Raw genomic sequence first — 23630 nt, 5'->3', positions numbered from 1 at the left:
TGATCAGATAAGGTGTGCTATTACCAGCAGGAGAGCGGGGAGGGGGGGGAGGGGGGTTAAGAGAACCTTCTGTAGTGATAATCAAGGTCGGCCATTTCCAGCAGTTGACAAGAACATCTGAGGAATGGGGGAGGGGGGAAGAGAAATAAACATGGGGAAATAGTTTTACTTTGTGTAAGGGTCAAACTCTAAAGATACTACACTGTTGCGGAAGATTTAAAGAAAATCTGTTTAGAAATAGAAAATATTTCTATGTCCATCTCCATTGACGGAGCAGGATATTTGCAAAACTATACTGTGAAAAAAAATACTGCAAGAGACCGCATTGCATTTTAGAACTTCTGATATAGATTATAAAAATTAATAATTCCTCCTAAGAACTAAATAAATTAATTATTTTCTAACAGTTTAATTCTAGAAAAAGCCACCCCAATACTAAAAATTGTTTCCTGCAGTATAAGATTTTTGTATTCAAGTTTCAAGGATGTGATGACGTTTAAGGTAAGAGAATAGGCAACTGCAACAAGCATTAACCTGCCAGGTCTTGCAATAGCAGACAAGGAAGCCCTGAAAAACCTTTCCACCAATGAGACTGATTTAGTGAAACAGAAGAAAAAAAAGTTGACTGCATAAAATCAGGATCATGTGTCCTCCACAATACAGCTAACCTAAATTCTGCATCAAGTCCCCCAATTTCTGCAGTTAATTATGCTGAATTTGGCAGGAAAATGACATTTCTGCATAATCAAGTAAATTAAAAATATTTTTACAGAATTCAATATTAAATTAATACCATTGGTACAGTATATCTTGTGATACTCATTTTGGTGTTGAACTCAAGTCAAATCTCAAATTTTGAATGTTTTTCAGCTGTATACTAAGCCAATATTTTCAATATTTACTTTGACATAGATTTTTGTATGCTAATACTTAAACTTTAGAGAAGTTGTCCAGTAAAAAATGAAGATTTTGACACCTGAGAAAGGTCACATGGGGCTTTTGGCACCCAAGAAGGGATTTTACCTTTTTTTAAAAATATGGAGGGTGATAGGTAGGAGGGAACAAGGGAAAAGGGAGTGAGAGCAATTTTAAATGTTTAGTTCCATGCTCCAGCAAGTAGTTCACTCCTCTCCATCCCACACCCCCAATCCAAAAAATCTTTGGCTACATCCAACAAATACAGATCAATACACTACCTGGACACAACATAAATCATGTGCAAGAATTCACATTGTTTTCATGAGGTTTCAGTTTATAGCCCACAAAGATTCACTGGATAGTTTACACATTCCCAAAGCCACTGTTGCGGACATCAGATCAATTAGTATGGGGCCTAATTCTCCTAATTTCCCATTACTTTACAATGGTGTAACTCCACTGACTTCAACTGGAGATACTATTTATTAACACCAGTGTGAGAGAAGAATCAGGTCCATTTTGTTCACCATCACCAAGGTTTTCTCCTCAGACATAACAGCTAGAAACTTTAGGTTCTATGTCCAGATCACAAGGGGTGAAATCTGTGGCCAGTTCAACAAGCACAGGATTTCAATTACAAGTAAATCACTAAAGAAGCCAGACACCAAAGGAAGGTGTGTTGCTTGTGCTTATTTTAAGTCTGTTGACCTTATTTTTCAGTGAGTCACCAACCTCTAATGCCTCTGTCATTATGCAGCCCATGACAGCACAAATCCTTAGAGTTCCTTCAGTTTCTAATCTGTTTAATGAGGACTTCAGTTGATCAATGGGAACAAGCCATGCACCAACAGCAGGAGTTGCAGTGCTCAGTAGGTTCAGTTGCCTATGTTAAGAAAAATTAAATATTAAAAGACAGAATTCAAGTTCAGCAATAATTATCAGTAATGTTTCCTTATGCATTAGTTTGAGATGGATATTACATAACTAGGTAGAGTTACAAAGTGAAACAAAACAATCTTAAAAGGCTTGAAAATGTTAAGCTATACAGAACAATATTATTCACATTTAAAACTCGTGCAAACGTAAGTATGTGGCTCTAAATGCCAGAAACACACTCACTAATACCCTTCTCTCACTCATGCTACAGGATCTATTACTCTTCTCCCTCTTTCTTGGCATAAGGTAACTGGATTTTCAAAGGTCACATGAATGGGAGTCATGCAGAGTGTACAAGTGGTTTTGACAGATGGGAAGGGGAAAGAAAATGACACACTTTCTTCTTCTCTCTCAAACAATGCCATCACTTCTCCCAAACAATTTCACTGCCTCAGAATGAAAGAAAAAAAAAAAAAAACACATTACAATAAAAGGTCAAGACGGGATAAAATTAGTATTTGCCCTTAAACTGCTCAAAAAACCTCTGCTCTATTTTGTACACAAGACTATGGGCAACTTCAACTTTGGGTTTTTTTCAGTGCTTACCAGTGTTAATATAATATTTTCAAAACTGATTTAGGAACTCAAGTCCCACTGACTTTCAATGACACCAAGGGCTTGTCTCTACAAAGGCAAAAAGCCCACAGTAGCTAGTGCATGCCATCCACTCCACACACTAGCTCCCCTCGTGGGCACACTTTTTACACACTAACACTTTGTCTACACTAGGACTTTAGGTCGAATTTAGCAGCATTAAATCGATGTAAACCTGCACCCGTCCACACGATGAAGCCCTTTATTTCGACTTAAAGGGCTCTTAAAATCGATTTCCTTACTCCACCCCTGACAAGTGGATTAGCGCTTAAATCGGCCTTGCAGACTCAAATTTGGGGTACTGTGGACACAATTCGATGGTATTGGCCTCCGGAAGCTATCCCAGAGTGCTCCATTGTGACCGCTCTGGACAGCACTCTCAACTCAGATGCACTGGCCAGGTAGACAGGAAAAGAACCGCGAACTTTTGAATCTCATTTCCTGTTTGGCCAGCGTGGCAAGCTGCAGGTGACCATGCAGAGCTCATCAGCACAGGTGACCATGATGGAGTCCCAGAATCGCAAAAGAGCTCCAGCATGGACCGAACGGGAGGTACGGGATCTGATCGCTGTTTGGGGAGAGGAATCCATGCTATCAGAACTCCGTTCCAGTTTTCGAAATGCCAAAACCTTTGTCAAAATCTCCCAGGGCATGAAGGACAGAGGCCATAACAGGGACCCGAAGCAGTGCCGCGTGAAACTGAAAGAGCTGAGGCAAGCCTACCAGAAAACCAGAGAGGCGAACGGCCACTCCGGGTCAGAGCCCCAAACATGCCGCTTCTATGATGAGCTGCATGCCATTTTAGGGGGTTCAGCCACCACTACCCCAGCCGTGTTGTTTGACTCCTTCAATGGAGATGGAGGCAATACGGAAGCAGGTTTTGGGGACGAAGAAGAAGATGATGAGGAGGAGGTTGTAGATAGCTCACAGCAAGCAAGCGGAGAAACCGGTTTTCCCGACAGCCAGGAACTGTTTCTCACCCTAGACCTGGAGCCAGTACCCCCCAAATCCACCCAAGGCTGCCTCCTGGACCCAGCAGGCGGAGAAGGGACCTCTGGTGAGTGTACCTTTTAAAATACTATACATGGTTTAAAAGCAAGCACGTGAAAGGATTACTTTGCCCTGGCATTCGTGGTTCTCCTAAAGCCTTTGCAAAAGGTTTCTGGGGAGGGCAGCCTTATTGCGTCCTTCATGGTAGGACACTTTACCACTCCAGGCCAGTAACACGTACTCGGGAATCATTGTAGAACAAAGCATTGCAGTGTATGTTTGCTGGCATTCAAACAACATCCGTTCTTTATCTCTCTGTGTTATCCTCAGGAGAGTGAGATATAATTCATGGTCACCTGGTTGAAATAGAGTGCTTTTCTTCAGGGGACACTCAGAGGAGCCCATTCCTGCTGGGCTGTTTGCCTGTGGCTAAACAGAAATGTTCCCCGCTGTTAGCCACAGGGAGGGGGGAAGGTTGAGGGGGTAGCTACGCGGTGGGGGGAGGCAAAATGCGACCTTGTAACGAAAGCACATGTGTTATGTATGTAATGTTAACAGCAAGGTTTACCCTGAAAGAGTGTAGCCACTATTTTATAAAATGTGTCTTTTTAAATACCGCTGTCCCTTTTTTTTCTCCACCAGCTGCATGTGTTTCAATGATCACAGGATCTTCTCCTTCCCAGAGGCTAGTGAAGCTTAGAAAGAAAAAAAAAACACACTCGCGATGAAATGTTCTCCGAGCTCATGCTGTCCTCCCACACTGACAGAGCACAGATGAATGCGTAGAGGCAAATAATGTCAGAGTGCAGAAAAGCACAAAATGACCGGGAGGAGAGTGGCGGGCTGAAGAGAGTAAGTGGCGGGCTGAAGAGAGGGCTGAAGCTCAAATGTGGCGGCAGCGTGATGAGAGGAGGCAGGATTCAATGCTGAGGCTGCTGGAGGACCAAACAAGTATGCTCCAGTGTATGGTTGAGCTGCAGCAAAGGCAGCTGGAGCACAGACGGCCACTGCAGCCTCTGTGTAACCAACCGCCCTACTCCCCAAGTTCCATAGCCTCCACACCCAGACGCCCAAAAACGTGGTGGGGGGGGCCTCCGGCCAACCAGCCACTCCACCACAGAGGATTGCCCAAAAAAAAGAAGGCTGTCATTCAATAAATTTTAAAGTTGTAAACTTTTAAAGTGCTGTGTGGCATTTTCCTTCCCTCCTCCACCACCCCTCCTGGGCTACCTTGGTAGTCATCCCCCTATTTGTATGATGAATAAATAAAGAATGCATGAATGTGAAGCAACAATGACTTTATTGCCTCTGCAAGCGGTGATTAAAGGGAGGAGGGGTGAGTGGTTAGCTTACAGGGAAGTAGAGTGAACCAAGGGACGGGGGGTTTCATCAAGGAGAAACAAACAGAACTTTCACACCGTAGCCTGGCCAGTCATGAAACTGGTTTTCAAAGCTTCTCTGATGCGTACCGCGCCCTCCTGTGCTCTTCTAACCGCCCTGGTGTCTGGCTGCACGTAACCAGCAGCCAGGCGATTTGCCTCAACCTCCCACCCCGCCATAAACGTCTCCCCCTTACTCTCACAGATATTGTGGAGCACACAGCAAGCAGTAATAACAGTGGGAATATTGGTTTCGCTGAGGTCTAAGCGAGTCAGTAAACTGCGCCAGCGCGCCTTTAAACGTCCAAATGCACATTCTACCACCATTCTGCACTTGCTCAGCCTGTAGCTGAACAGCTCCTGACTACTGTCCAGGCTGCCTGTGTACGGCTTCATGAGCCATGGCATTAAGGGGTAGGCTGGGTCCCCAAGGATACATATAGGCATTTCAACACCCCCAACAGTTATTTTCTGGTCTGGGAATAAAGTCCCTTCCTGCAGCTTTTGAAACAGACCAGAGTTCCTGAAGATGCGAGCGTCATGTACCTTTCCCGGCCATCCCACGTTGATGTTGGTGAAACATCCCTTGTGATCCACCAGAGCTTGCAGCACTATCGAAAAGTACCCCTTGCAGTTTATGTACTCGGCGGCTTGGTGCTCCGGTGCCAAGATAGGGATATGGGTTCCGTCTATAGCCCCACCACAGTTAGGGAATCCCATTGCAGCAAAGCCATCCACTATGACCTGCACATTTCCCAGGGTCACTACCCTTGATATCAGGAGATCTTTGATTGCATGGGCTACTTGCATCACAGCAGCCCCCGCAGTAGATTTGCCCACTCCAAATTGATTCCCAACTGACCAGTAGCTGTCTGGCGTTGCAAGCTTCCACAGGGCTATCGCCACTCGCTTCTCAACTGTGAGGGCTGCTCTCATCTTGGTATTCATGCGCCTCAGGGCAGGGGAAAGCAAGTCACAAAGTTCCATGAAAGTGCCCTTATGCATGCGAAAGTTTCGCAGCCACTGGGAATCGTCCCAGACCTGCAACACTATGCGGTCCCACCAGTCTGTGCTTGTTTCCCGAGCCCAGAATCGGCGTTCCACAGCATGAACCTGCCCCATTAGCACCATGTTGCATGCATTGGCAGGGCCCATGCTTTCGGAGAAATCTGTGTCCATGTCCTGATCACTCACGTGACCGCGCTGACGTTGCCTCCTCGCCCGGTATCACTTTGCCAGGTTCCGGTGCTGCATATACTGCTGGATAATGCGTGTGGTGTTTAATGTGCTCCTAATTGCCAAAGTGAGCTGAGCGGCCTCCATGCTTGCCTTGGTATGGCGTCCGCACAGAAAAAAGGCACGGAATGATTGTCTGCCATTGCTCTGACGGAGGGAGGGGCTTCTGATGACACGGCTTACAGGGTTGGCTTCAGGGAGCTAAAATCAACAAAGGGGGTGTCTTTACATCAAGGAGTATTTCAGGCAGGACTTCACGGAGGGTTCCAATAAGAAATGGTGCACCTAAGTTATTGTTCTTATTGGAACAAGGAGGTTAGCCTGGCCTCTGATTGATACATGGCTAGATTTACCTTGCTGCACCTTCTCTGTGAGTGACTGCAGTGTGACCTAGAGGAATGAGTCCCCTAGACAGGGGAGGAGGCAAATGAGTACAAAACAAATCTGGTCTATTTCTTGTTTTGGTCCACTCCATCTATCTTTTACATCTTTGGCTGGCAGCAGATGGTGCAGAAGGACTGCATGCCATCCATATCTCATGGCTGCTCGACAGAAGATGGTACAGTATGACTGCTAGCCATCCTCATCTGTTGCCTGCCTGGCAGAAGATGGTACAGTACGACTGCTAGCCATCCTCATCTCTTGCCTGCCCGGCAGAAGATGGTACAGTACGACTGCTAGCCATCCGTATCGCCTGCCTGCTCACCATAAGACGGTTCAATAGGACTGACTGCAGGACTAAAGAGAATGACCTGGTCAAGTCACTCCAAATTTAGTCCCTGCGCCCATGTCTGTCCAGGCGCTCCCAGCCGACGTGGCCAGGAGCACCTCGGACACGACGAGGACGACTACCAGTCATACTGCACCGTCCGCTGCCAGAAGGCAATGGGTTGCTGCTACTGTGTAGCAAAGCCGTACCGCGTCTGCCAGCACCCAGGAGATATACGGTGACGGTTACCTGAGCGGGCTCCATGCTTGCCGTGGTATGGCGTCTGCACAGGTAACTCAGGAAAAAGGGCGCGAAACGATTGTCTGCCCTTGCTTTCACGGAGGGAGGGAGGGAACGGGGGCCTGACGATATGTACCCAGAACCACGCACGACAATGTTTTAGCCCCATCAGGCATTGGGATCTCAACCCAGAATTCCAATGGGCAGTGGAGACTGCGGGAACTGTGGGATAGCTATCCACAGTGCAATGCTCCGGAAGTCGACTCTAGCCTCGGTACTGTGGAAGCACTCCGCCGAGTTAATGCACTTAATGCACTTAGAGCATTTTCTGTGGGGACACACACACTCAAATATATAAAACCGATTTCTAAAAAAACGACTTCTATAAATTCGACCTTATTCCTTAGTGTAGACATACCCTAAGAGTGTCTTTGTTTGCTTTAACTTAACACACTTTGGAAGTGTATTAAGCTACAGTGCACAACGACACTCTTAGTGTGTAGTAAGAGTGTGCTCATGGCAGTGTTAATGCAGAGTAGTTCATGTGCTTTAACTTCACACCCTAGCTTATCCCATATAAGCTTCCTCGAGTAGTCAAGTCCTTAGGCTCTTAATTGCCTAAATCCCTTTAGAAAATAGAATTTTAAGTATTTCTGAAAATATTACTCTTTTCTACACTTGCCCTATGTCATATTCACTATTTATTCATTTTAATCCCTTTTAAAAAAGATAACTAGATATATTTCCTTATAATTATGACAGCTATACAGGCAGTTGAATAGTACAGTGACACTGATTTGGTCTGAACTATCTAAATCCCAAAGTTTTGTCATTATCCAATAATAGAAGCAGCAGCAATTACTAAGGAGGCTGCACACAGAATACACCAGATTTAATAATATACAGAAACACTCCTTTCATTTCTTTTAAGCCTAAGGCAGTGTACCTTGAAAATATATGGGCAGGAGAGCGCATATTAGTGGGAGCTGCAAAACTAAACCAAATTTCTTTGATTGTCAGCTTCATGCTGCAGGAGTCAGGTGGGGGAGGCATTAGAGGAAGATCTTTTTTCAGATCATCAGATTCAACTCCTTCATCCTACACAAAAAGAGGTACAAGGATAAGAGGTAAATTGTTTTCAGAGGGCAACAAGTGCTTAACAGAAAGGCTTATTATGTACTGCCTGCCAAAAAATAAAATTCCATATGACATTTAACTAGACAAAGGAATAAAAACACACATGCCCCACACTATCTCCCAAGATCATATTTGGATGCATCCTTCAGAAAACTGCAGTTTTAACTGTGTAAGCTATGTAAGCAGATACTTTGAATTCAAAGTAAGTACAGAAGTTGTTAAACTGCTGCAAAAAATAATTCTGCACTATAATTAGCAACTGCTAAAAAGAAGTCAATCTTGAGACAAGTACTAACCTGAATAATTAAAAAAGGGCATGCACCTACCTGTTCATCTGAAACTGAATTTCCATTTATGTCCGAAGAGGGACTTCTATCACAAGGAAGATTATCATCAGACACATCGGTATTATAACCACTACCAGTTGGAGAATCTGAAGAATTGTTGGATGCAAGCAATCCACTCCTCTCTGTGGCACTAGATTTACCCATGACTCCAAAAGTACTATATAAAACAGCTCCAGATTGTCTTCCTCCTTTAAATAAAAAAATTAGAGTAATTTGTTTACAAAACTCTTGGTTTGTTCCATTTATTCTATTTTCAGAAACTTTTAAAAATAGGGAATTTTGTCAATTTTCCACTCCCAAGTCCCATGTAAAACATCTGTAACTCTTCTTACTTTCACAAATACTTTGCTGCATACTTTGTATACTATTGCATACTTTGTATACTTTGCAGCACACTAATCCTTGTGCACATATATTTAGATACAAGTAAATTTAATACCTGTTTTTGGAAAAGTTTATATCTCCTCAAAGCAATTTTGCATGCCCTCTATCTAACTGAAACACTAAACATACAATCTACTGAAGAGAACAATTCAGATGCAGAATACATTTAGATTATTTCTTTTACAAGAGTGAGCTTCCCTCTGGAAAACAAGGCTCCAATCCTGCAAACAGACCGCTACTGTGGATCTGATTCCAGGATCATGGACCAAGGGACTAGTTATATTACCAATTTCTATCTTTACAAACTCAATGTTATAGACAAAAGCTCCTTAAATATCATTAAGGCTGAAATAAAGCTAACATTTTAACCCAGGGGCGGGCAAACATTTTGGCCTGAGGGCCGCAGCGGGTTTCTGAAATGGGAGGGCCAGTTAGAGGAGTCTGTGCCTCCCCAAACAGCCAGGTGTGGCTCAGCCCCCGCCCCCTAACCACCCCACCCCATCCCTGCTTCTTGCCCGACAGTCCCCCCCCCTCAGACTCCTGTCCCATCCAACCCCTTCTGTTCCCTGACGGCCCCTCCCGGGACCCCTGCCCCATTCACCTCCCCCCCGCACTCCTTGTCCCCTGACCGCCCCCGGGACCCCTGCCCCTGACTTTCCCCCGCCACCTCATCCAATCCCCCTCTCCTTCCTGACTGCTCCCCCGGGACTCCTGCCTCCATTCAACCCCCCTGCTCCCTGCCCTCTGACCGCCCCGGCCCCTACCCACACCTCCGCCACCCCCACCATCTATCCAACCCCCCTGCTCCCTGCCCCCTTACCGTGCTGCCTGGAGCACCGGTGGCTGGTGGCTCTACAGCCCCCGGGTCAGGTCAGGCTCTGCAGCTGCACTGCCCTAGGAGCTCGCAGCCCCGCCCCCGCCCAGAGCATTGCGCCAGTGGCGCAGTGAGCTGAGGCTGTGGGAGAGGGGGAACAGCAGGGGAGGGGCCGGGGGCAAGCCGCCAGGGCCAGGGCCAGGAGCTCAGAAGCCGGGCAGGAGTGTCCGGCAGGATGGATGTGGCCCGCGGGCCGTAGTTTGCCCACCTCTGGTGTAAAGTATGTATGTTCACATAAAATATAAACTATTTAATACCACCTACATTCAATAGCTTTTTAAATTAAATTAAAAATGAAGATTAGAAACTTGGAACACCTATTAGAGCATTTCATTAAATTACAATAATAGTAAATAATATTGATCATGTAGCATTGCAATACTGTAACTTTACCTTTTATTGTTAAATTTTCAATTCCACATTCAAACATTATCCAGCCCCACCTCTCTTGGCTGGGACCGATTCGAGTTACATCTGGAACAGCTTGCTGATCAGTTTCATCTATAAAAGTAAACTCATCCAACTCTTCCAAAGTAAAAAGAACTTTTGACTTCTCAAAAGGAATCGCTGTTATTGCACAAGTCCCAATATCTGTAAAAACAAGTAATTTACTCCCTTTTTATATAGATGATGACAAAGAATTTATATGGATATAGCACATTTTTATAGTGACAGAGCATTTTCCCTAAATTAAAGAGGGTTTGTTTGGATTTGCGGGGGGGGGGGGGGGGAGCGGCGAAGGGGACTTTTTTTTCCTTTGCATTTATCAATAATTTTTAAAAAATGACTATGCACAAAAAGGAAAGGTTGAAAGAAGTGAACATTTGGAACTGCCACTCCAAAAAAACAAAAACAAAAAAGCTACTCATTAAGCATTGCTCATAAAATTTTAAAATAGTGTTTCCCTTTCTCCACATCTTCTGTCACCTACATACAATCTGAAAGAGCCTGGAGAAGAAAGCTACATAACAATGATCGCAAAATTAAATTAAAGCCCAAATATATTTCCAATCTTAATAATGTTAAGGTACTATTAGCAAAAATACAATGCTATATAAAGAAAGTTTGTGGCTGCTTTTCAAAAATTGACCTGTGACTGGTTAAAGCCTTAGATACTTTAGCCCTAAGGAAAAATCTTGTTACAGCACATTCCAAATGAATACCTTTATGATACCAAATGCAAAATGAAATACAGTGATATTGATAAAAGAAAAGGAGGACTTGTGGCACCTTAGAGACTAACCAATTTATTTGAGCATAAGCTTTCGTGAGCTACAGCTCACTTCATCGGATGCATACTGTGGAAAGTATAGAAGATCTTTTTATACACACAAAGCATGAAAAAATACCTCCCCCCACCCCACTCTCCTGCTGGTAATAGCTTATCTAAAGTGATCACTCTCCTTACAATGTGTATGATAATCAAGTTGGGCCATTTCCAGCACAAATCCAGGTTTTCTCACACACACACACACACACCCCACACACACACAAACCCACTCTCTTGCTGGTAATAGCTTATCTAAAGTGACCACTCTCCTTACAATGTGAATGATAATCAAGGTGGGCCATTTCCAGCACAAATCCAGGGTTTAACAAGAACGGCTGCTGGGGAGGGGAGGGGGGGGAACAAGGGGAAATAGGTTACCTTATTTGGTTCTCTTAGCTAAAAGGGAAACTTTATGGCATATTAAAAAAAAAGCGTTGCTTTTTTTTTTTTAAAGGCACTTGCTTGAGTCCGCTACATTTTGAGGGTATTTTCGAAATATATCTTCAAGGTTTATTTAGTGGGTATAATGTACGCCTCCACCCATGTTGTAGGTGTGTAATGCGTATAATCAGTTCCACTGATCGCTAAGAAAACATAAACCCAGAACAGACTATTTTAAATTTGTTATATTACTTTCTTTGAAGTCTGAGGTCTAAAATGAGTCAGACCCCTCGATTTGTATAAAAAAAAATTAGAGGAATTATCCTAGGCATCATTTGACAGAACTGATGTATGCTGGCAAAACTCTGTCACCAAAGGGATGCTTGAATCTAATCGAACAACAATGAGAAAGGCATTTGTGAAAGTTGCCCCCCCCCCTTCATTTAAAATCACAATGGAAAAAATATACTCACTAATGGGTATTGCATTTTAAACAAAAGATAGGACCAGCTGCCATTATGTGGAAAGCAGCTCAAATTGGTAATCTCAGTCAAAAGCTAGGAGTAGAAAAACTGAAATCTGACTCAACCCTAACTATACAATCACAGGTTTCAGAGTAACAGCCGTGTTAGTCTGTATTCGCAAAAAGAAAAGGAGTACTTGTGGCACCTTAGAGACTAACCAATTTATTTGAGCATAAGCAGTTGATGCCTAAAAGATGTTGCCATACTTATGAATAAGCCAACCTGTTGTATCAAGGCCTCTAAGCTGTCCATGAACGCGATGAACATTCAGTTTGGCAGCAATTTCTTTTCCTTTTTCTGCTCCAGCATTTGATCTCAGTGAGCCAGAAGATTGGGGCTGCATTTTACTGGCATGGATGTACCGATCAAATGTTACTGAATTCCTCCCTGTATCTGCATTGTTTAAAGTCTCTTCAATCAGACCCCTTTTAAGTGAAAAGGGAAAAGTAAATGCAAAAATCTTAAAGACAATTATTTACCTAGTTTCTTTTAGTTTTACGCCAATTTAAAATAAAGTAGGCGCATCAGAACTAAGAATTCTTTGTTCACAAAAACTAATAAATGATGATTAGGAAAACTAATAAAGATTTAATTTTCCCCTAAATGACATAAGTACAATTCCCCCCAGACATCACTAAGAGTTAAACCTGTGTAACTGAAGGATTAAGGCTTTAAAGATTCCAAAGTGCTTTTTCCCATCTCATTTAAAAACTAAATTTATATTTAGAAATCCATTGACAAGAAAAGTCTCAGCCAGAGCAATTTTTTTCAGATTCTCCTGATCTGCAAGACATTAAGAGTTATGAATTATGAATTATTAAATGTTTTAGTCTTACCTGTTCATACGAACTTGTGTAGCAATTCTATCAAAACACAAAGCTACTAAGGAAACATGAGTCACAGTTTTTCCAGAAGCAATGCCTGGGGTTTCTTCTACCGATGCTTGTAATAAACACAAGTTTACCTAAACATAAAATTCCCCCAAAGAATAAAAGATAGTTGTTGTTTATTTTTAAATGCCCCCTTAAAAAAAAAAATATATATATATATATCAAAGGTTTCTCATCTGATATAATCTACACCATTCCTATTAAAAATGAAATCCAAGAGGATGAAATAATCTTATCATATCTAAACCTTTACAGAGTTTGAACACAAGTTCAGTCAGATACCATTGCACTGGTTAAAAACTTTAATTTTATACTTTATTTGCGTAACTATTTTACTTTGATTGAGCAGGCTGACAAAAATATATAATCCTCAACAAAATATGACAGTCATTTATCACAGCTAGAGGTAAGCTTTTCAAAAAGTCAAAAGAATCCACACTAAGGCTAGCTTGTGAACTCCTGTCATGTGAAACTACACAGACAAACAGATAATTATTACCTTGGGTATGGTAACATTGGCCTGAAGACCTTTAATTTTCACATTATCTTGCTTAAGTGAAAGATTAGTCTGTGCCTGTCCTTGGTTTGTTGTTCCTGTAGCAGGGTTCTCTGTTTTTGTTCCTCTAACATCCTGTTTGGAAGATAACTTAAAAAAAAAAAAAAGTGGTACCAGTTAGGTTTCAATGAGTGTAAATTACTATCAAAATATTTTTTAAATGTAACGTAATGGGATGGCTCAGAGGCATTGCAATACAATAGACTCAGGTTTGATTCCAACCTATGGTGTTATGATTTCTGGATCATCCGAGTCTGAGCGTGCTACAAAGGGTTGTGCCGTTCAGCACATAAATTTCAACTGATTAAAGATCCAAAATGATCTCCAAAGAGTTCCTTTTATCTAAAAGATTAGTTGCTTTGATAAGGGACCCCTAGGGGAGGTCACAAAGTAAATTAAAAATATAAAGAATCACCAGTAAGGATAGAAAGAATCCTTAGTTGTGGAGAAGGAGAATTGTACAATTAGTTTCAAAAGACTGATAGGAAGGTAGGGACAAATTTGGAAGGTATCAGATGGCCTGCCTTTCTGCCACTCCCCTCTCATAAAAAGACAGATGTGCTTTTATGGCTTCATTTCAGCAGAACCCTACCTCACAAAACACAACTTTCTGGAAGTATTCTAAAATATTAATTGTGATAAATTACGCATTGCCAGTATACATATTCCACTTAAAAAAAAAAAAAATCTGTTGGAAGAATATTGACCCAAACACCAGCACAGCAATGTCAAATTTACAGTAGCCAAAGATCCAGCCTTATATGTATTGTACTAAATTACACTAATTAATATCACACTTTCTCAAATATAGTACAGTATTACAGATTTTTCTGCTATACTATTGAGTAAATAACTGTTCTTTAACTGTGGATCCTTTGATGTTGTCACCATGGATCCCACTGTAGATGCACATGTGCCTCATGCGCTCAAGATTGGATTCTCCTGAACAGCAGCATCCAGCAGGCTTCATGGTACTCACAGCTGAGATGTCTGTCACGGGTACTACCATGCCAATGTTGAGGGCACTGACATCAATACCATTCACCCCGGTGACATCAGCACTGGAGTTGCAGTGGAGTGTACAATCTCGACAGCACTGATGAGATTGGCACCAGACTTGACAGTAGTGGGGAGCGGCACTCTTGATGTCTTTTAACCTCAACACCAGAGAACTTAGGAGAGCCCTTATCAGCCAAAATCCTATGACTAGAGTTCTTGTGAGAGCCCGAGGAGCCCTTTTTGGGTCTTGACTCAGTCTCTTCCTCCTGAGAGCTGGAAGCTGACCTCAGGTAAGACAAGTGATGCTTTTACTCCCTGTGTGCTTTCACAAGTTTTTGTCTCTTGAGGGACAGGATGTGGCCAAAGGACCAGCCAGAGCACTAAGGGATGATGAGTTCTTTGTCCATTCAGCTCCAGATTGGCCTGGATCCAAGGCTAAATTTTTCCATGAGGTACTCCTCAGGAGTAGGGTGACCAGATAGCAAGTGTGAAAAATTAAGATGGAGGAAGGGGGTAATAGATTGCCTATATAAAGACAAAGCCCCTAATATCGGGACATCTGGTCATCTTACTCAGGAGTATCTCATGAGATTTCTGCATCCCAGAAAGACCTACACCTGCCCATTAGGTGCCCTTTGCCTCAATGTATCAGGTAACGTGTATGATCACTACTAAGGGTCACAACAAAAGGAAGACCATTTTTTTTTACAGTTTAAAGTTGCACTGTAGTTCATCTCCAAAAAACAACAGAAACTCCCTACTCAGGAAGCAAAAAAAAGTAAACACTAAACTTATTATCTATTTACACAACAGCAAACTAACACTATGAACTACATATTAAACAAATAAAAGACCATGAGAGCTCTAGGCGACACCAGAGCGCCAACTCATAGCCACAGGTGCTGAGGAGGAAGTAAGAGAGGGATGACTCTGTCCTTTATGCCATTAATGGCAGCACAAGCACATGCAGGGTGCATGCCCCTCCACAATGGACACTGCTAGCTAAAAATCTTTGACTCAAATGCACCGGGCATGCAGACACCTGAAGTGGAATATGTATGTACTCAATCACTTGAAGGAGAACATTTGGTTATAACAAATGTGCATGCATCCTTAACTATAGGATGAGATAAAAATTTAATCTGAAATAAAGACATTTATAATATTATTTGTTCTGTTTCATCACTCAATCTAATAAAAATATACATGCTTCTGCTCCCACAAAACCTCCTGCAGTTTTGTAGTACCCTTACATTCTCTGAAAAGGTTGTTTTGCTGTTCTGTACAGCTTCTCTGAGGACCTTATAATGTAGATCATCCACAATTGCTGCTGGGTGTTGAGTGCTAGCACAATGTACCATTGCTTCTATATACCTACAGGAGGAAAAAAAAAAAAATCACAAAAGAAAGATTAATTCCCAATTAATTTCCAACAAGGATCAGAGCAGATCACAGGTCACTACAATATAACATTTTTTCCTAGCTCTCCTGTTAGACATGTGAAATTATATAAATTGGCCTTTTTTTTTTGGGGGGGGGGGGGGGGGAATAAGGGCAGGACATCAGCTGCTATTCCATGCATTATATAAAATCAGCTCTTCTTCCAAAGCCGATATACAACTAGTCTATCCAAAAAGTTTTGATTTTAGCAATTGATCTTCTAGTATCTAGCAATTTTAAACATTTATCTTAAAGTAAATGAAAATAAAATACCTGTCTAAAGCTTCTGCTACCAGAGGAGTGAGAACAACATCTACAGTTCCTTTTACTTCCACTATTGCTGTTGTTCTAGTCTGGGAGACCGGATGATCCAGGGTCCATTCTTCTGTTATTGTTTCATCATCTGTATTATCCATTGTTTTCTTTTCCAAAGGAGTATAGGGTGTACTAAACAAGTCAAATAGAAACTAATTACTTAGATTTTCAAAATAGGCATTATAAAATGTATAGTTAATATATTTTCTAAACCTATAGTTTGGTACGACAGCTATTCCAAAAGAATCAGAGCCTTCGGTTAGATAAAAAAATCTTCTATTTATTTCATCAGAAGATTATCTCGGAATGAGGAGGGTCTTCAAGACACAGATACTTTCCAGAGTAAGCACAACAGACTACATATTTAATAGGCTATGTATAGGAACCTCAAATGTGAGAAGTACCTATTTACGTATGTTAGAACTATGCATGCAAGTAAGCATTCCCTAATTCAAAGATTGCAAAACTGGCCTCTCGGTTTGCTGAAATTCTTTTTCACCAGTATTACTGATGTTAACATTAGTTAAGTCAGTGTTAAAAGAATATTTGTCATGGCAATTCTCAACATTAATGGAATTTTTATAACATGTTGCAGAAAGGATGGTCTTGAGAGTCCCAGTGTAATGTTTTAGTCACAATAGCCAAATTCTACTTTTTCTGCCACAGGCTTCCTATGGTACCTTGGAAAGTCACAGTTTACAATATGGAAAATGGGGATAATATTTCCCTACACAAGGGAAATCCTTTAATGTTTGTGAGGTGCTCATATATTCTGGTGAAGAGCAACATAGAAAAGCCTTTTAATAAGACATGATATGTCATTCTAAAATAGATATCTAACAAAAATGCTGCTGACACCAGCCTGATTTTAATAAGGCTAGCAAGAGCTGCAACAGTTAAAGTATTACACAAACTCAGTCACCTCTCATTTAAAGCCATACCGTCACTATAATGCAGTGGTCCCCAAACTTTTTACCTTGCACCCCCCCTTACTCCTGTCCATGCCCCCCTGCTTCCCCCAAGCAGGGCTGCGGCTCCAGGAGGGGAGGGATATGGACGAGGTAAGGGGGCCAAGGCTGGGGCGGGAGCAGAGTCTCGGCCGTGGCCAGCAGTCACGGCCCTGGGTCAAGGCCAGCAGCCACGGTCCCAGGTTCGGGACCCCAGACGCTAAGGGCTGGCAGCAGGGGTGCAGCTGGTTGGTGCTCCCTCCCCACCCCCTGTGGGGGCTGGGTTAGGCCGCAGCAGCACCTCTACCCCCAAAATTTTCCTCTGCACCCCCCAGGGGAGAGCACCCCACAGTTTGGGGATGTCTGCTAAAATGCAATCTTTTACTCACTTGGATGTTGATCCTGTAAGCTGCATGCCTCTGTCCAGCAAAGCATTAGCTGTGAGACCCTGTTTAACAATCTAAAACAGTAAAAAAACAATTACTACTTTGAGTTTATAAATGACTAATATATTCCTTGAATACTATAACTTCAAGAGAAGATTCCCATTACTGTGTTTTCCCCCAACACTCCATCTATGTATCTAGGTTTTTTAACATACTGTACATGGATTCCATCATTAAGATATATTTTTATAACCATTTAAAGATCAGATCCTGAAATTCTCACATGAAAATTAATACAATAATGAATAAACATTATTTGAAATTTTTACACAACTATTCAAGGAAAGTAATGTATGAAAGATTAACAATATCCACAGTGTTTCTTTGACTCTAAAAGCACATCTAAAATTAGCTTTAATTTTGTTCATTACTTAAATTTCTATTAAATCATTTTAATTATTTTTCATATTATATGAAAATTGCAAATTTAATACAGTATGGCGTTCAAAGGGAGTAACCCAATGGAGGCATAAGTTCACATTTGTACAACTGCTGATATTCAGTTTCATACCGGCATCTAATTAAAAAGAGGGGAAGGAGGCTAGGTTATCCTGAAATCAGAAAGCACTGGAAAACTTGCACCCATTCATACTGTTGCACAAAGAAAACAAACCAGAAACATTTTATTGTGAGGGAGATATTTGCTTTCCTGTGTTGAATCTTAATACGCAAACAAGCATAATAAACTAATTCAGAGCACGGGGGGAGGGGAGGTGTACTTTTCTGAGTCTTCACTTAACTGTACTAGTCTAGAATCTTTGTTTTACTGATAGGTAATTCCAACACTTTATGCGGCATTTAAGATGAAATAAATACTTTTTCTTGGTAAAAATTACTCTAGTGTTGCTGTACTTTATATTGGTATATTCAGTTTTGATTGGACTTCATTGCTCACAAGACACTCTGACACTGTGTTACAAAGACTGCTTCTGGAAGACCCACAGACTTGAAGACTGCTAATGATGCACCTAAGAATAAACTAAATAAATGTATGTTTTTAGATTTGTATATGAAATACAATGATCACACTGTTCACTAAATTGAAGTTTTAAAATCTATGCAAGTTTTCGGTATGATTCTCAAGTTTCAAGACATTTACTCTGGGTTTATTTTTGTCAGATGTTCTCAGGGTTCCTGATCAAGCATTTACAAAAAAAAGCAAATTTTACAAACTATGCAGAAGCAACTGCTGAAAGGATGCTGACCCTGAAGCTGACACAGATTACCTCAAACTAGAAAGAAATCTTAGGTACAACCATAGTGAGAGGACAAAATCATCTCAACCCTTATTTATATTTTAATTTTTTAAAATTTTCTTTTAACCATTTCTCTGCGCCCAACACAAATTTTTTGGCCTCATGGATCCTAAGTTTTCATATATTAACATACCATTCAAATGTCTTATTTAGATTTTTAGTAGCTCCTTCAAACATATACCTTCACACACAATACTCCTGAGGGAATTCTGCACCACTGCGCGCACACACAATTCATGTCTAGTGCAGAATTTTCCCCCCCCCAGAAAATACATTCTGCCCAGGAACTGCTATAGTTCCACCTTTCACCCACCAGATGCTGGTCAGCTGGCTGTTCTGTTGCCAGAGCAGACAGCTGACCAGCAACAACAGCTAGCAGCCAACTGTATTAATTACAGCAACCTGCCCATGAAGCCAGGTTAGGAGGGAGAGAGGGACACACGGGGCTGCTGGGAGGGGCGGGGTCACAGACTGGGTTTCAGAAGGGTTGGGGGGAGGGACAGCCTAGGGCACGGGCTCAGGAGGAAATGGGATGATAGCACTGAGCCAAGAGCTGAATAGGAGGGGGTTCCAGGGCTACATGGGGACAGCGGGTGCAGGGACATATGGGGACAAGGGCAGATGTGCATGACTGAATGGGAGAGGCTCGGGGTCACCCAAGGTCTGCATGGGGGAAAATCCCCAACACCCTAACAATCCCTCCCCCGCCCCCACAAAAGAAACTATTCCTTACTTCTCCCACCCACACCCAACAACCCTCCAGGTTCATCCCCAAGCTCCTTTCCTCTCCCTCAGCTCCCCCATTGCCCCTGACACCCCAAGCTTTTGCACTGCTTCTGACGGGTGTGGGAAATATGTTTCAGTATTGTAGTTTAAATGAATTTCTCAACGTTCTATATTAATATGCCTAGTAAGGAATCTATTTGTCAAAAAACATTTCCTTTTTATTTTGGTCTGTATTGTTACAGACATACTTGGTCTTACCAAAATAATTGAAACTAGTGTGACTATATTGTGTTATTTTGTGCAGAATTTTTTAACTTTTTGGTGCAGAATTCCCCCAGGAGTAATTTAAATAGGAAATAAAGCAAAACCTCAGCACCTTGTTGTCTAAATCTGCTGATTCCCAACTTTACGTTGATGTAAAGCTGTTCACAGCCTATATGACAGTATGGTTAACCACAACTAACTGAAGTGTTAAGCTTTTGTGGAGGAGTTAATCAAGTATACTGTAAATACATTTTGTAAGAAAATGCACTACAAATGACATCCTGATGGATGTCATTCAAAAGCATTTCTGAGTACTGTAATGAGAGTTTATAAAGCTCTCAATAATTCAAACACACTTTTCAGTCACAAAACACTAACTTATTCCTCCCTACCTCACAAACCCTTCCTGTTTCTAGATCCTAAGGATTTAATATCAGAGATCACAACTCTTAGTAACCAACAGCAAACAGTTTTAAGTTTCCTTTGACCTAGTTAATAGGAATTCTTTAACACAGCACATTCCAACCTTTCTAGTCCACTTTGTTTCCTTCTTCACTTTTTTCCCCATACCTTAAAAGTTGGAACAGAAAGATGCTCCAAAGACGAGGCGCTTTCCTCACTAGTTGGGGTATCAAGATCTAAAGGCCGATGTAAGGAAGATTTTGAGGTTCTTTTGTTTGTTGGATGCTTTACTGACCAGTTGACCACCTGAAACTGGGTAAGGTAACTTTGGTAACAGGTCATTATAGGCTGTTGGGAAGTTATTTGATCACTTTCTACAGTCTTCTCAGCTTCCATGATATACATGTGCTCAACAAGCTCATCCTCTCCTCCCACTGCTGAAACAAATGAAGCCTGTGAAGCATGAGTCTTGATTGGCAAAGTCTTTGGATCTTGACTGGCTTCTCCATGGACTGTACTAGTTAGAGGTCCTTCTACACTGTGATAGATTGACCCTCTACTATATTCAATTTGCTGGGCTTGCTTTTTTCTCCTTTTTCTCCCTGGATAGGTTCCTGGACCTTCATCACTGCTTATTGGCTCAAACTCTTCAGCTGCTGAAAAATAGGCTTCACTATCAGCCATTGACATGCTAGAGTCCATTGAGCGATACTGGTGAAATGAATTTGAATCTGCAGATGGTGTGTATGGAAAAGAACCAAAGCTTCTCCTCTGCTTTGGAGAGTCCAAGACATTCTCATCACTGCGAGAGACATCACTACTGAACTGAACACCAACTGGAACAGGCTGCTTGTCACCATAGAATGCTGCGGTAAGACTCTTGGTGCTCCCAAGTCGGGTAGAACACACTGATGCTTGCCGTTTCAAAGGAGACCTGAGGGGAGACTGTCCTACAGACCTTTCCTGGTTGTTAGGAGACACAGGACTGCTTTCTGAAACTTCTGCTGGAGTACTAGAAATAGAAAAAAAAACAATTGTTTTTTTCATTTAATATCGTCCAAATCTTACACTGCACAATCTTGACAATTATTAATGCACATTTAAAGAAACAGTTTATGCACTTTTCATCAACACAAAGGAGGAAATTATAATTGTCAAAGAAAATATCTATTCATATACGAAATTATTTTCACAATACAGAGCATGGATACTAAACCATATTAAGGTCTTATAGTAACTGAGGCCATCTTCAAACTGATCGAAGCACAAATGAGGCTTGTCTAGGCAAATGCTATTGTCATGCATGTTGCATTTTGGATATTAATGAGTCAACTTTTGTATTCCAAGTAGCAAATTAATTTCAGGAATACTGTTATAAATCATCAGTTGTGTTTGAATTGGTTTACTCAGCCTTATTAATCCTTAAGAGTACAAATAAATTTTTACCTTGGACAGAGTACTAACCTTCCATGACCATCCTCTCTTTTTGCACCAGACACTAACTCCTTTTGTCCCATGTGATCTTCAGTAGCAGAAGAAGGGCTTTCCTTCTCACCTGCAAGCAAGGGAAGTGCAGCACTGGAACTGCTGTTTTCCTCTGAAGATGATGAGGAGCTATGGGATCGCAATGGTACTTGCAGACACAGGTGCTGGGCCTTTCTCTCTATTTCTATACCCACAGACCTGCTATCCCAATCTTTTCTTTTTACACCATTTGTCTTACCTAAGTACAGAAGAGACAGAAATCAATTACAAATGTGAACATTTTGTGGCACCAAGAATTAAGAACTATAATGGTTTCCTCTCCCCCCACCCTTAAAAAAAAGTAACATTCAAATACATCCATACACATATATCTACACACATACATATTGCACTGACAAAAATGGATAAAGACAACTAGAAGTGTTAAAAGGCAAAACACTAGACGCCCCCATTGATTGACGCCCAATTTAGACAATTAACTACAAGTCGATGTAAAGTCCTCAGACTGAATATGAACAAGAAAGCAACTGTAGACCCCCCCTCAACAGATTGGATGGATTAGCACCCATTGTGTTTTAGTACATACTCTCCACTGTCACAGGTTTATCAGACCACATTCTATTGTGCAACCTGTAGTAGAATTACATACACAGTATTTAGTAATAACTTATTGTTCATTTACCAGAATCAGACTTTAAGACTTTAGAAAGTACATTGTACACTTAAGAATCTACACTTCTCAGTAAGTGGGACAAAACTGCACACTAAGTAGTACACATTTTATTCTTACTATCTATAATTTTGGGAATCTCCTTGGTAATAATCCATTCTCCTGGTTGCAATAAAGACTGTCCATAAAACATATCAGATTCTGCACTTGTACTTGAAAAGGCAGAGCTGCTTGAAGGCGTCATCTCTTCAAGCTTGAAGAAGTCTAGTCCTGTTACTGTGCCACCAAAGAATCGGCAGCCACCAAGACAGCCACACTTGTTCTTGCTTCTCTTGTTCTTCACATTATCGTCTGGCCACAAAAACCACAACCTTTGCAAAGGAAAACAAAAAAATAAATACAAGAAGCATTAGTGCACTGAGATTTAGGTACATTTAAACTCACATTGTGAAACCGGTTTCAGAGTAGCAGCCGTGTTAGTCTGTATTTGCAAAAAGAAAAGGAGTACTAGTGGCACCTTAGAGACTAACCAATTTATTTGAGCATAAGCTTTCGTGAGCTACAGCTCACTCTCTCTTTTTCACATACCAACCCCCATTTTATGGATTCGTTTATACAATTGAATCAAGCCCTTTACAAATACAATGCAGATACATAAATTGCACACATCTACAGAAACACTAAATACCATCCAGTTTAGTTTCCAATATATGTTCTGATCATCTTTCCAAAGATCAGAAACACTTCCACAAATTAGGAAGGAGAGGTCTTAGTGTAAACAGTTCATGGTTTTGCAAAGAGATTGGCTACACTTGCAAGTTAGAGCACATTAAAGCAACCCCAGGTGCGCTAACTCCCGACCCGTCCACACTAGCAAGGCACTTAGAGCACCTGGACTCTGCAGCTGGAGCACTCCTGGTAATCCACCTCCACGAGAAGCATAGAGCTTGCTGTGCCCCAGCTGAAATGCCTGGGCATCAGTGTGAACGCGGTGTTGCATTACTGCGCTGTGATCGGCCTCCGGAAACATCCCATAATCCCCTGAAGTTAAGTGGCCACTCTTGTCATTATTTTGAACTCGGCTGTAGGAATGCAGATATCCCCTTTCAAAGCTCCGTTTCTGAGAGCTGGCATGCTTATCTGCTCTGGTACAAAGCAACCATTACTGTGGAATGCTGCTGGCTGTGAGTGAGTGAGACAGAGGGAGGGGTGGGGGAAGTGTGGTCGGCTGCGGTCTGAACTTACAAGACAGCATGCTGACACACTCTTAGCACCCCAAAAACCAACTCTCTCTCCCCCCACATACACACAACAC

The 23630-nt window shown here is 41.8% G+C and overlaps 1 protein-coding gene across 1 annotated transcript in view; it reads right to left on the bottom strand.

The window, feature by feature from the left end:
- Positions 1-23630, bottom strand: part of BLTP1 (bridge-like lipid transfer protein family member 1) — a 245540-nt gene that overhangs the window by 106236 nt on the left and 115674 nt on the right. The window contains exons 27-39 of the mRNA XM_084626089.1: positions 22436-22686; positions 21625-21883; positions 20329-21172; positions 17456-17526; positions 16078-16251; positions 15618-15738; positions 13309-13455; positions 12756-12883; positions 12142-12344; positions 10138-10335; positions 8466-8674; positions 7949-8100; positions 1651-1801 (exon numbers count right to left, since the gene is read on the bottom strand). Coding sequence (XP_084482215.1) covers positions 1651-1801; positions 7949-8100; positions 8466-8674; positions 10138-10335; positions 12142-12344; positions 12756-12883; positions 13309-13455; positions 15618-15738; positions 16078-16251; positions 17456-17526; positions 20329-21172; positions 21625-21883; positions 22436-22686 — 2908 coding nt within the window. The remainder of the gene's footprint in view (positions 1-1650; positions 1802-7948; positions 8101-8465; positions 8675-10137; positions 10336-12141; positions 12345-12755; positions 12884-13308; positions 13456-15617; positions 15739-16077; positions 16252-17455; positions 17527-20328; positions 21173-21624; positions 21884-22435; positions 22687-23630) is intronic.

This window comes from Lepidochelys olivacea (assembly GCF_965140295.1).
Source record: "Lepidochelys olivacea isolate rLepOli2 genome assembly, chromosome: 4".
Classification (NCBI taxonomy): Eukaryota; Metazoa; Chordata; order Testudines; family Cheloniidae; genus Lepidochelys; species Lepidochelys olivacea.
The sequence above is the reverse complement of the archived record's forward strand: the minus strand, read 5'-3'. Positions and strand labels throughout refer to the sequence as shown.